The 13,903-nt window shown below is 39.1% G+C and overlaps 1 protein-coding gene across 2 annotated transcripts; it reads left to right on the top strand.

Annotated features, from left to right (window-relative positions):
* Nucleotides 1-94: 94 nt before the first annotated feature.
* ube4a (ubiquitination factor E4A (UFD2 homolog, yeast)) lies at nt 95-13,499 on the top strand. 2 transcript variants are annotated; one of them, XM_047161237.2, is made up of 20 exons: nt 95-240; nt 1,959-2,128; nt 4,030-4,206; nt 4,662-4,774; nt 4,889-5,041; nt 6,505-6,664; nt 6,879-7,081; nt 7,190-7,381; nt 7,470-7,803; nt 7,895-8,021; nt 9,135-9,442; nt 9,565-9,697; nt 9,812-10,002; nt 10,185-10,285; nt 10,420-10,533; nt 11,187-11,361; nt 11,454-11,634; nt 11,723-11,870; nt 12,011-12,168; nt 12,257-13,499. In XM_047161237.2, exons 2-20 carry the CDS (start codon nt 2,002-2,004, stop codon nt 12,390-12,392), a joined length of 3,231 nt encoding a protein of 1,076 aa, XP_047017193.1. In that variant the 5' UTR covers nt 95-240; nt 1,959-2,001; the 3' UTR covers nt 12,393-13,499. The 2 variants fall into 2 exon arrangements, with proteins under 2 accessions (XP_047017193.1, XP_017345953.1); XM_017490464.3 differs by lacking the exon at nt 95-240 and adding an exon at nt 1,367-1,495.
* Nucleotides 13,500-13,903: the final 404 nt, after the last annotated feature.

Raw genomic sequence — 13,903 nt, 5'->3', positions numbered from 1 at the left:
AATGGTCTGAACTTTTAACCTTAGCAGTTCTACACCCATTTACACACAAACTCAGACACCAATGACAGCAGAGCTTCTGTACCATGCAAGGTACTCGCCTGCCATCAGGAGCAACTTGGGGTTTAGTGTCTTACCCAAGGACACTTCGGTATGTGGAGGCATGTGAGCCGGAACTCTGCGATTGGAGGACAACCCGCTCCACCCCCGATTCAATGTGACTGGACAAGTTGCACAACTTAGGTGGGCTCTAATTAAAGATTTTATGCTTAGTGGGATACTTTTAATCACCTTATTGAAGTCTCTTATACAAAACGTAGCACCCTTCAGAGTAACACGTTCATTAAATGAGAGAAGTTCCCCTTGATTATTCAAGAGATCAGAGATAAAAAAAAAAAAAAAGGACATTTTGTGCCACCCACTCCTTCAAAAAAAAAAATTAAAAAAATTAAATATTGTATAGATAACACCATTGTTTAAATGCAATCTTCCAAGATTCAAGAGTTTGTCTATGAAAATTTAAAAGTTTGATAACTTTTAAATTTAAAGATAAGAATTTAAGGTTACCAAATATTTAAAATATCAGATTAGGGATCCAAAACCAGGGCAAGTCACTGATAAATTTACTCTGAACACTCTTCCCTCTTTGTTCCCTTGTTAACACTTTTCCCTCTTTGTTCCTTTGATTAACCTTTCCACCACTGCATGAAACCAGTTTCAACCAGCTTCATCCATCTTCTTGTAGATTTCCCTTATTGAACAATAAAGCAGATCTGTTTGAATATTAAAGCAAGACTTTAGGCTATTTTATCTGTGCAAGAGGAAAAGTATCCTAACCCGAATAATAACAATAATAATGAACATACATCAAGGTAAAAAAAAAAAAAAATGTAGCCGACTCTTGGCAAACAATATAGCCTATTCTTAAAAATACGACTTTAGACTAATAAAACGAACAAAGTTTATTATATATGCATGACCACAAATAAATATTTTATAACTGGGCATGAAACAACCATAGTCACTTATGTATCCATTAAAAACGCATTGCTTATAAAGTTAAAAATGAAGAAATTAAGTCAGATCCATTGTCCACGGTGCTGCAAACAAGAACACAAACCAAAACAAATAATCTGCCATTTCACAAAAAGTGATATATATCTCATCCCAGTCTGCCCTGCGCCTCCTAATTGGAGAAAATGTCCGTCCCAAGGAACAGATTTTTTTGTTCCCTACTCCCTTCATCCCTTCGGAGCTCTCACTCTGGAGGATAAACCCTTCGAAGGGATTAGGGCATAGGAATGAAGACCGCAGGGGTTGCGCAAATGTGGCTTCTTTTCAGTGCAATTTCAGTGACAAGCGAAAGCGAACGACTGATTGGTGACTGCAACGCTGCTGTCGCACCGTGATGACGTTTTACGCATTTCGTGTTTATTCAGGAAAAGCACTCACCTAACATATTGCAAGCAACATAACATTGCAAACAGCCCAAAACAAGGTATGGCATTTGCTTTGTTTGATACGTTTACTTTATATTATAAGTATATTATAGGTATTTTGACGTTTGTTAGTTCACCTTGTTGAAAGTGAGTGATAAATGTAAGTGTGTTCACTGACGTGCTCGCATCAGGCTGCTATGCTATAGTAGCTAGCACGTAAGTCAGTTAGCTGCTAAATGTCCCGATAGCTTAATTGACAGCTAAAATATGTCCTGTCGGTTTTATCTTTTGACGAGGACAAACGTAAAGGCACATAACGTGTCATGTGCTGCTTATTGTAGCAGAAAACCCTATACGATATGAAACAGCAGTTAAAGTCCGCATGAAATCATATCGGTTGCTTTAGAGCATGTTGTACTTGTCTCTATGGACGTCGCTGTAATTGAACTAGAAAGCTTACTTGATGTACTACAACTGTATTGAGGCATGTGTAAATGAATGTTCCCACTTTTCCTCATGCAGGCTGCAGTTCAGCACATGTTGATGGAGTAGATGCTCCACTGAAATGACAGACCAGGGCAACAATAATCAGAACATCTCTCGAAACCCGTTTGCTGCCCTTTTCAGTTCGCTTGCTGATGCAAAGCAGTTTGCTTCAGGCCAAAAACTACAGCAGCAAGCTGAGCCACCATGTAAGTTTCTGGGTTACAGTTCTATAATATACAGTCAGCTCAAGAATTATTGACACCCTTGATACAGACGGGTAAAAAAAAAAAAAAAAAAAACACGTTATGAAAGAACAGGGTCGTTACCTGGAGTGTTAATGAGGGATGGGCGATATGGACTTAAAACTATATCAAGATATTTCCTGGTGTTTATTGTGATAACGATATCAGTGACGATATAAATATGTACCATTCACCACTGTTTTTGGCTATTAGTGAAAGCTGCATGCAGTCTTGAGAGCCATACAAACACTGATCTAAATGTAACACTGATTTTCTATAACCGAACCAGTTCCAAATTGTAGACGTAGCTCCTCGTTTAGCGATAAACTCCTCCTCAGCTTCATGTCCACCTTCTGCCGTACTTGTTTTCGCTCTGCACATGAGCTGCGAATGGGTCGCAGAAGGTCACACACAGAAATACCTCATCAACTCGGCTTTATCGTTATTATCGCAGGAAGACTCATTCTTATTGTGGGGAGAATTTCTACAGGTATATTGTAAATGATAAGATATCTCCCATCCCTAGTGTTAATCATCTGGGTCTGAGCCAGATTCTTCTTCATCAATAAAACCTTTCAAAACATACTTCTAAATAACTGTTTCCATGCTTTTATTTCTTGCATGTGAGGGCTAATCGTGTACAAAATGATCATTAAACTTGCCTCGGGTGTTATCACTGTTTCGACTTGGCTTGCTTTACTTTTCTGAGCTTGCTTTTCTGCTGCAGTTTAGTGTCGCCTCAATGTGGGTACCATCTTCCACTCACCTTCACGCAAGAATTATGTTGTATTATCAAAGCCTTGTACAAATACACGATCAGGCTGTATTCCAAACGCCTTTCCTGTTTACTGAACATGGACCCTATGAAGTATGTAAAATAACGGTGTTCTAGACCCTATGTAGTGCTTGATATGACTAAGTTAGATTCAGACACGATAGGAGTGACTTCAATAAATGCCCGTTTGGAAATCGGTAACAAGCGAGATGTAAAAATCTAAGACAGAATCCTTTGTTGTAATTTTATCTGTAATAAGATAAATGATACATAATTTTCAATTAATAGAATATCACTGTATGCAGAGTATGTATTAAATGACACACAACTAACGAGAACCACTCGTTAAGGAGAAATCCCTACTCAGCATGCGGCTCACATTTGGTCGGCTCGCTCGAAACCTCGACCGAGGTGGTACTAAAAAAAGTACCAGGTACTATCCACAGTGGAAACCCCCCAAAAAGCGAGCAGAGTCGAGTCGAGCCGTACCGTGCAGTAGAAAAGCGCCATAACACAAGACGGGTTAGTTTGGTGTTCTGGCCAAGGAGAATCACAGCTAAGCTATGGGTTTAGCTGCTACAGTGCCATGCAAAGTACATTATCTTTTCTTATGTTCTGCTCATATCAGGTTCATGCAACTTGGAACTTGTATAGACATTTACACACCTTGTTTTCCTGCTCAGCATGACAGGTGGTAGTGTTTCAGTTTCAACCCCTTTACTGGGTTAAAAAAAAATGGGATCATAGAAATTGTATTTCGTTGTTTATTTAGTTCTGCCCTGAATAAGCTATTTCACATGACATATATTTACATATAGTCCACAAGACACAATAATAACTGAATTTACACAAATGAACCAGTTCAAAAGTTTACATACATATGTGAAATAGCTTATTCAGGGCAGGACTAAATAAACAATTAAATACAATTTTTATGAACCCACTTATTGTTTTTCTATTATTAACATTTTGCAGATTCTGCTAGGGGTATGTAAATTTACAAGCACAACTATGTCTCTATGTCAGTCTATAAATGCAGAATTATTCTCGTTATGATTTGTGTAATGTTATGTGCGTTGATGGCTCACAGCGGAAGAGTCCGGAGAGAGCCAGTCCGAGTCTGACAACTCGGTGTCGGACAGTATCGGGGACAACGATGACTCAGTGGCCGAGATCAGCCGCTCTTTCCGCTCGCGACAGGAACTCTGTGAGCAGCTCAATGTCAATCACATGATCCAGAGAATATTCCTTATCACCTTGGACAACAGTGAGTGCTATAATTGCTCATCCATGTCCTCATCTCAGTTAATGATATTAGTTCCACTAGTGGTCTTTTGTGTTTTAAGGCATTTGCTGACACTTAAGAAATGAGTCATAGACTGAAAGCAAATTGACTTCATTTCTATTAAGTTCTTGGATGAGATCACTCAAAATGAGTAATGCTGCTTTCTGGAAGTAAGGAAAATGACTTCACCACTTTCTGTTAATCATCTCAGTCTTATCATTTGACTTTTCCAGTTATTTGGCTTGTCCCAACTTTGAGTCTTAATCTTTAGCCAAGTCACATTCAGTTTCTGCACAGTCTTGTATGAGATAAAAAGTGAAGCGAATGGGGAGTGTGTCCGAAAGTGTTTGGAGGGTTTGGCGCCTCGTAGTCTTGTTCCTCAGCACTAGACACCAGCAGATACTTCACTTCTCACTTGTCATTGTTATGGTCTTCAGGTGACCCTAGTCTTAGAAGTGGTAACGGCATCCCCCTGCGCTGTGTCTACCTTGACGAGATGGCAGCTGACCTCGATGGCCAAGACTGGCTCGATATGGACACGATAGAGCAGGTGACGTGCACAACGTGAACAGTGTTTTAGAAAACCGAGCATTTCCACAAATGGACTGTCTTGCTTGTGTTTTTGGACAAGAGTCTAATATGTGTCCGCATTATGACCTCTCAGGCCATTTTCAGCAGGCTTCTCTTACTGGAGCCGGGTAACCACCTGATCTACATGACTTCTTGCAGCGTCGTGAACCTGTCAGCAGATCGTGATGCCGGGGAGAAACTAGCCATACCATACCTTTATGCCTGCTACCAGAGAGCTAAGGAAGAGGTGGGTGAAATTGATCAGATATCAATTCTGATCATTCACAAGTGAAAATGTACAGAACAGTCTATTTTAAAATGTCTCAAGCAGTTGCATATGTCCGTACGAGGTCCCATGTTATACTACAGTGATCCTTAGTGCCATATACTGCAAAAGTCAGCACAACTCGGCACAAATTTTCCTCTGATCTTTCACTATCTATATGATGCCATGAGCTTTCCCACAGTTTTTCTTTGACAAACTGTCTGCTGTTGTTTTTATTTGTCTCACCAAAATTTGAAGCTACAAAAAAAGCCATTCTTGATGTGGCTGTATTCGTACATTATTTACCATGTGGATTCTGACTGAAGCGAGTAAATGGAAAAATACTATAGCAGAGCAGATAAACGTACACAAGTCCAAAAGTATGTGTACGCCTGATCATTAAACCCATATGTGGTTCTTCTCCAAACTGTTGCCACAAAGTTGGAAGCACACAATTGTATAGGATGTCTTTGTATGCTGTAGCATTACAATTTCCCTTCACTGGAGCCAAGGTTCCCAAATATGTTCCGGCATGACAGTGCCTCGGTACACAAAGCGAGTTCTAGGAAGACATGGTTTGCCAAAGTCGATGTGGAAGAACTCAAGTAGACTGCACAGAGCCATGATGAACCAGAAGGCCCACTGCACCCCAGACCTCCCAGTCCAACATCATTGATTGGCCTCACTAATGCTTTGGTGGCTGAATGAGTATAAATTTCCACAGCTACTATCCAAAATCTAGTGGAAAGCCTTCCCAGAAGAGGGGTGGTTAGCAAAAGAGGGACTAAATCTGGAAAGTTCATGGACGTAGGGGAAAAAAGCACATACAGTATGAGTGTGGTTGTCGGGCGTCCACAAACTTTTGGTCATATCATGTATGAAAAACAGTCTATAGCTCAGCTAGTGTAGCAGATCCTCGGTTGTGTCTTATGCAAGCACATGGTTTTATGTAAATTGTTTATCTGATCATCAGACCAGAGAATAGCTACAGGGCTAGAGACATTTTCAGGACGAGAGGTTTTCACAGATTTCCATACGGTTTTATTTCATTTACCCTCTCTGGTCTGATGAGCAGAGTCTCTTGAGCAAGTCGAAAGGGTTTATGTGAAGCGCCACTACAAGACCAAACTACTTCACATTGATGAGTCTTATTTATAGCAATAATCTAATCATTAATGTTTAAGCGTTAAAGTAAGCACAGTTTAGATATGTTTATATTGAAATATTTGTCTTTAAATGTGTTTCCGATGTTAATTTGTTGTAGTGCTTATCCAGACTTCTGTAAGTAATACATTTTTTGGAAACAGGATCTTTATAGTAGATTTGAATATCCCTGAACTAGAGTTCACACTGATATTAATCTGTCATTTGAAGGGTCTACATCCCAGTGTGATTGTTTTGTTTAAAAAAAATCAATCAAATTTGTTTATAAAAAAATGCTACAGGTCACTAAAGTGCCAGAGAAGCTGCTGTCATACGCTGTGCGCTGTAAGAACCTGACAGTGTCCAATGCTCGCACGGTGTTGCTTACCCCAGAGATCTACGTCAGCCAGAATGTGTATGAACAGCTACTGGACCTGCTGCTGGAGGCGGTTAACAGAGCCCGTATGTTATCACCATTACACAATCACTTGCGTGTGTGTGTGTATGTGTGTGTATGTATATGTATGTATGTGTGTGTATGTGTATATATATATATATATATATATATATATATATATATATATATATATATATATATATATACACACACACACACACACACAATATAAATAGCTGCTTGGTGTTCCTGTTTTTGTTTGTGTTTTGATGTTTGCAGACATTGAGGAGGTGGTGGAATTTTTAGAGGAAGTTATCGCTGGCCTCTTGGCTGACCAGGAAGTGCGCACTTTTGCGGAGGTTATGGTGCCAGTATTTGATATTTTCCAGGGCCGTGTGAAAGACTTAGACCTCTGCCATCTTCTGCTTTATTCCTACTTGGAAATTCTAGTATACTTTAGTAGGCAAAAAGACATTGCAAAGGTTTGAGCTTTGTTTCACTTCATTTAATTATTTAATAATAGAGAAAACAGATGATTTGAACTAACCTCAGAAAATTGTGAGAAATAGTCTAATTAGACATTTCTGTAGGTTTTGGTGGAACACATTCAGCCCAAAGATCCTAATAATGGACTTGAGTATCAGAAGACTCTTCTAGGCACTATGTTAAATATATCTTGTCTGCTGAAAACCCCAGGGGTGGTGGAAAGCCATGGCTTTTTCCTCAACCCCTCCCGCTCCAGCCCGCAGGAAATGAAGATTCAGGAATCTAATATCCACCAGGTGACAAACTGTTGCTTGTTTTTGAGTGTGTTGCAATATAGAAATCAGGTTCATTTCATATCTGTGGTTTGTCTGTTTTCTGTATTAGTTTATGGGCCAGTTTCACGACAAGTTGCATCAGATCCTGAAGAATCTGCTGCAGCAGTCAACAGAGACTCGTCACCTTCTGCTCTCGTGGCTGGGCAACTGTCTGCAGGCCAACATGGGTCGTGTCAAAATCTGGGCCAACCAGATGCCCGAGATCTTCTTCCAGATGTACGCTTCGGATGCATTCTTCCTAAATCTGGGCGCTGCGCTCCTCAAACTCTGCCAGCCATTCTGTCGCCCTCACTCTCCAAAACTGCTAACCTTTAACCCCACGTACTGTGCTCTTAGAGACTTGAGTGAGGAAGAAAGACGCAGTAGGAATGTGCATGCCAGAGGTAGGAGACCTGCCTTCTTTTTTGCACATCACCCATTCATTTTCTTATCACATTTTAAAGGTTAAATCAAATTGTACACTTCCTTCTCCAGGGCTTGACAAAGAGACATGTCTGATTCCTGTTCCGCCTCAGCAAACAGTTGACTTTCCCCAGTCATTCAGCCTTCTCACAGAGAACCTGATCCTCACTCAGCTCACCCTGCACCTGGGCTTCCACAGGTTATTTCTGCTGTCTATGTGTGCACTCTCACCTACAAAAAATATTATTTACAGCTATAGGGACAAATTCAGAGTTGACATCCTAAGTATAAGTTACATCAATGTTTACATGAGGAAAGTTCCACGTGTTCAGACTCGGGTTACGTACATGCTTAAGTTGATTTCCTGGGTTTCGATTTCCAGTCAAATTATGCAATTCAGCCTGTCAAATGCAACACAATGTAACATAAAAGCAAGACACAATTTAAAAATGAAAAGACTAATACGATAATGGACTGAGTAAAGGTGAGGGTGGTAAGTACTGGAGTAAACGTCTATATTGCTGCATGAACAGTCCTAGCTGTAATTATCACATCAGTTATTGGTTTCATTTAACAATGAAGCAATATCACATGCCCAACACTGAGGTTATATTGATGATTTTCAGTATAAGCGCACAGTTGTGAGTGTAATATTACTTTTATACAACAATTCCACTGTATAAACAAGAACGTAATAGCGAGTGAGTGACATTGTGGACACCATATGGCCGTTTGACCTGTTTATTTTCGCTCCGCTTGAAGAATTGCATCCCAAACAAGCTCCACTCACTTTATAATTTATAGCATGTCGGCTAGCGGATTAGCTAGCTCACAGTGATTTGCACGTTCCCAGTAAAGGTTTTTCTGTTGAAATTGCCATCCCTTCTTCCTTTTCATCATCATCTGACGAGCTTTCATATTTTAAGTCAAAAGTTTAAAAAACAGATCCTAAAAAGTATCGTTTGCCATGTCCACTGATGTCATCAACATTACTGAAGTCACGAGCAGAGTGATACACACACACCAACACACAGTAGTGCAGTTATAGTGAATGTAAGCACTCTTGGAATACTGTTCGACCTGTCAAATTTGTGGCCCAGAACTAACTGTTGTATAATATGGCTTACAGCCTTGTTATTTGTCATCGTAATAAGCTGGTCAAGCATTTACCTTCTATGCTTATAGTGCACTTAAAATGAATTCATAACTATACATAATTTTTGCTCCATGACATAAGCAACATTTCTGATTCAGATACTGTCTCCTCTGATGTGCTAAAAAAAAAAATACTTATGTAAATTTCTTTGCACAGACTGCATGATCAGATGGTGAAAATGAACCAGTCGCTGCATCGGCTGCAGGGCACGTGGCGGGAGGCGCAGCTAAGTGGAGGTCCGATGGCAGAGCAGTTAAGGGAACAATTTGAGCGCCTCATGACCGTTTACCTGTCCACCAAGACTGCTGCCACTCAGCCTGCCATGCTCCAGAACTGCCTCAATCTACAGGCCTCCTGTGCCTCTCTGCTCGTTCAACTCAGTTTAGGAAACCCGGGCCCTGAGCACATTCCACTGTCCTTCCCTCTGCCTCCACTACAGAACAGCCTGCTCTGCTATGTGCCAGGTAATACAGCCCATTATTAATAAGTCCTTAAATAGCTGTTTGAGGTGATTAGATATTATTTTTATATGATTTGTTGTATTTTAGCACTCACCAAAGTATATTGGGCACTTGTGGTTTTGCAGAGTTTTTTGCTGAGAACATGGGTGATTTCTTCATATTCCTTCGGCGCTTTGCGGACGAGGTGCTGGAGTCGTCCACAGAAAATCTGGAGCAAGTCCTCAACTTCATCACGGTGTACATGGGAAACGTAGAGAGGTGCAGTAACCGTTTTCTTTTACATTCTCTATGTGTACATTGGTCCTCATGTGTTATGTGTTTGTTATGACACATGTAAACTCTTCAAATGTAACTCTTTTTTTTTTCTGACAGGATGAAAAATCCTCATTTGCGGGCAAAGCTGGCAGAGGTTTTGGAGGCTGTGATGCCACATATGGATACCGTCTCACCTGATGATCCCCAGACCATTATGTTCCAGCGACAGAGGGCGTTCTGCTCCTATTGCCATGCAGCTCATCTAGCTGAGGCTCTCATCACTGTGTTTGTAGACATTGAGTTTACTGGTGTGTAATGGTTGTAATGGTTTACATGTGTTCAGTGTCATATATCTAATGGCTTACCAGTGTTATATATGTATACACATATGTATGTATGTGTGTGTGTGTGTGTGTGTGTGTGTGTGTGTGTGTGTGTGTGTGTGTGTATGTATATATATGTGTGTGTGTGTGTGTGTGTGTGTCTTCAGGTGATCCTCACCAGTTTGAACAGAAGTTTAATTACAGAAGGCCCATGTACCCCATTCTGAAGTACATGTGGGGAGAGGAGAGCTATAGAGAGAGCATTAAGGTGCGTACACACACACAAACAATAGATTCATTTTAGTTTCATGCCACTTAGGGGTAGCAAAATTCAGTACTTCTGATTTGTGATTAACTGTGAGTTGAAAAATTAAAATCATGCTATTATTGTGTTATTTTTAGCATTTGGCAGATTTCGCATCTAAAAATCTAGAAGCCATGAAGCCACCCCTTTTCTTGAGGTTTCTAAATCTGCTTATGAATGATGCCATTTTCTTACTAGATGAGGCCATACAGGTATGTGCTTGTAACTATATATTATTTACATATGTAGTGCTGCTCAGATATTGATATGAATATAAGTAAACTACCAGTGAAAAGTTTGTAGAATCTTGACTGAAATGTTTCTCATGATCTTAAAGACCTTTTGATCTGAAGGTGTATGATTAAATGTTTTAAATCGGTGTTGTAGACAAAAATATAATTGTGCCGACATATTAATTTATTTCATTAGAAAACTAACATTTTATTTACAAAATAATATTTTAAATGGATGAATTGGAGTGAAATATTCTGAAAAGCAGCCAATAAGAGTCCAGCGTAGGTGTGAACTCCTTTAATACTGTTTAAAAAGCATCTCAGGGAAATTCCTCAAGAAATTGATCGAGAAAATGCCAAGAATACATTTCTGGAAATTCTAGGCAAAAAGGGGGTCTACTTTGAAGATGCTAAAATATTAAATTATTTTGAATTCTTTTTTTTATCACAACATAATTCCCATAGTTCCATTTCTGTTACTCCAGAGTTTTGATTACTTTATTATTACTCTAAAATGTGGAAAAATAAAGAATGAGTGTCTAAACTTTTGACCGGTAGTGTATGTGAAATGATTGTGTGATAAATTGAAGATTTATTTGAACCCTGTTCTCTTTTGGGGTTTATCTCTTTAGTATCTGAGTAAGATCAAGCTTCTCCAGATAGAGAGGGACTGTGGCGAGTGGGAGGGTCTGGCCCCTGATGCTCGCCGAGAGAAGGAGTCCAGCCTGCAGATGTTCGGACAGCTGGCTCGCTTCCACAATATCATGTCGAATGAGACGATTGGCACCCTGGCTTTTCTGACATCGGGTAAGATATATGGTATGGTGGTATCGTGTGTCATTTAGACTCTGAGATGTTCTGATTTTCATATACATGACTTTCTTCTTTATGCTACTCAGAAATCAAAGGCATCTTTGTTCATCCTTTCCTTGCTGAAAGAATCATCTCCATGCTTAATTACTTTTTGCAACACCTGGTGGGACCCAAGATGGGTGCTCTGAAAGTGAAAGACTTCAGTGAATTTGACTTCAAGCCTCAGCAGCTAGTGTCAGACATCTGTACTATTTACCTAAACCTGGGGTAGGCTCTTTTATGCGTATTTAACATGTGCACATTTCCAGCAACCTCATCAAGGGCTTCAACTAAACTAAAGGTTTCTTCGGCACAGAGAAGAGGAAAACTTCTGTGCCACAGTGCCAAAGGATGGGAGGTCGTATTCCCCCACACTGTTCTGTCAAGCTGTTCGAGTCCTAAAGAAGATCAACAAACCTGGGGATATTATAGTGGCGTTCAGCCTCCTAGCAGATAAAATAAAGGTTTGATACATTATTTATTGGTCACCCAGCTGTATTATTATTATTATTATTATTATTATTATTATTATTATTATTATTATTGTTGTTGTTGTTGTTGTTTTGCTTAATGCCTAAATTCCTTAAGTGTTTGTATCGTAAAGTCTCTGGCAGATCGGCATCAGCAGGAAGAAGAGACATACTCGGATGCTCCAGATGAATTTTTGGATCCCATCATGTCAACCCTGATGCTTGATCCCGTGCTTCTTCCTTCTTCCAATGTCACAGTTGACCGCTCAACAATAGCACGGCACTTGCTTAGGTGTGTGACACGACATTCTGTTTGCAGCATATGAACGCACATGGTTCTCAGACTGATTTCTTTCTCCATCTCCTTTACTTTCCTGTAGTGATCAGACAGACCCTTTCAACCGTAGTCCACTCACCATGGACCAGATCAGACCCAATGAGGAGCTCAAGCAACAGATCATGCAGTGGCTAGCTGAACATAAGCTGGGGGGTGTGCAGATGGGACCCAGTGGCTAGCACGTGCGCACACACACACACACACACACACACACACACACACACACACACACACACACAAACAAAACCGCCAATGTCCTATCCATACACATCTAAGCCATTTATTACAGGAGCAACACAGACAGCTACTGACATGGTGTAATATTCTCTGTTAATGTCAGATATATTCAAATAACATACATCTGTTCAAAACTATTATCAGTAGTGATCTTAAGGTCTAACTGTGCAGCAAGCTTTTATATTGCTGCAGTAAACAGGTCATAATACTTGCTATCTTGCTTTCTGCCTTGTAAAGATTTTTTTTCTTGCAGAAATTTATTTTGAGTTGTGTGTACAGACAGTATAAAGATCTTTGAAAATAAAAAAACATATAGTTACTAGATTTGTCCTCCATCTTTAAGGAAAACAGGTTTAATAAATTGACACATTTTGGTTATGATAATTTGTGTGATGAATCGAAACAGTATTGTCATTTTCAACAAAAGTATAAAATTCTCATAAAATGCCTGTTTTACTGTATTTGATTTACTGCAATGATCAATTTTCATAGTGTTTGTTTTATTGTTTGCATAATCCTAATTATACCCAGTAAACTTTAGCTTTTTTTGCAGGACAGAATGAAATTACAATCGAGCAATTGCATCTTTTTCCCCTTGCTGCATTTGCATTGTGCATTTTACTCATTTTTGGATCATTACAAATGAAATGCTTTTTTTTTTTTTTTTAAACAATGATGCATCATCATAGTTTCATGTTACATTTTAACGACACTGTACTGATTTGCTATTTGTAAATTGTCATCTCTGCATACTACAGGAGTGTTCATTATGTTTGTAGTGTTACAACAAACATGTTTGACCTTGTCCTCTAAAGAGAACTTTAAAGCTGACACCAAGTACTGTTCATCTTTCTTGTAATGGATAAATTCGGAATGTAGTCTGTGATGATGATGATGATGATGATTATTGAGTTTTTATGCCAGCATAGAAAGTGTGCTTAAAATTCCTTATGTTCATCTGTTTGCAGAGTCTTACAAGTTATCTAATCACAAAATTTGCCTTTGTGTTAAAAAATAAACAAAAAGACCGATACTGGTCTTTATAACAATGTTGTTATTTAGTTATGTTTTTATAATAATAGTTGTTTATAGCTTTATTACATTTGTGCTGCATTACAGTTGTTTGACACAAAAGTAAATATGGATATAAAGGCAGTTTTCTTTTACAATAATATTCTGACTGATAAATCTAATAAGTCTCTTCTAATAACATGATATCCTAGTGATAAAGCATTATATCACTAAGTCCCCTCCCCAACAGGTTGTTATTAACATTAATGCTCGCTAATATAATTATATATTTTCACTGAAATGGTCTATGTATTCTAACAGGAACCAGCCAATCATTATTAGTGTATTATTAACATTCAAGGAAAACATGCTGTTATTAGAGAGTAACTGGATTTTGAATGTTTCCAAAAGGTTTCACCCTACTTAATTTATCAGTGCGGTC

This window comes from Ictalurus punctatus, chromosome 17 (assembly GCF_001660625.3).
Source record: "Ictalurus punctatus breed USDA103 chromosome 17, Coco_2.0, whole genome shotgun sequence".
Taxonomy (NCBI): Eukaryota; Metazoa; Chordata; class Actinopteri; order Siluriformes; family Ictaluridae; genus Ictalurus; species Ictalurus punctatus.
This window is presented reverse-complemented; position numbering and strand designations above follow the sequence as displayed.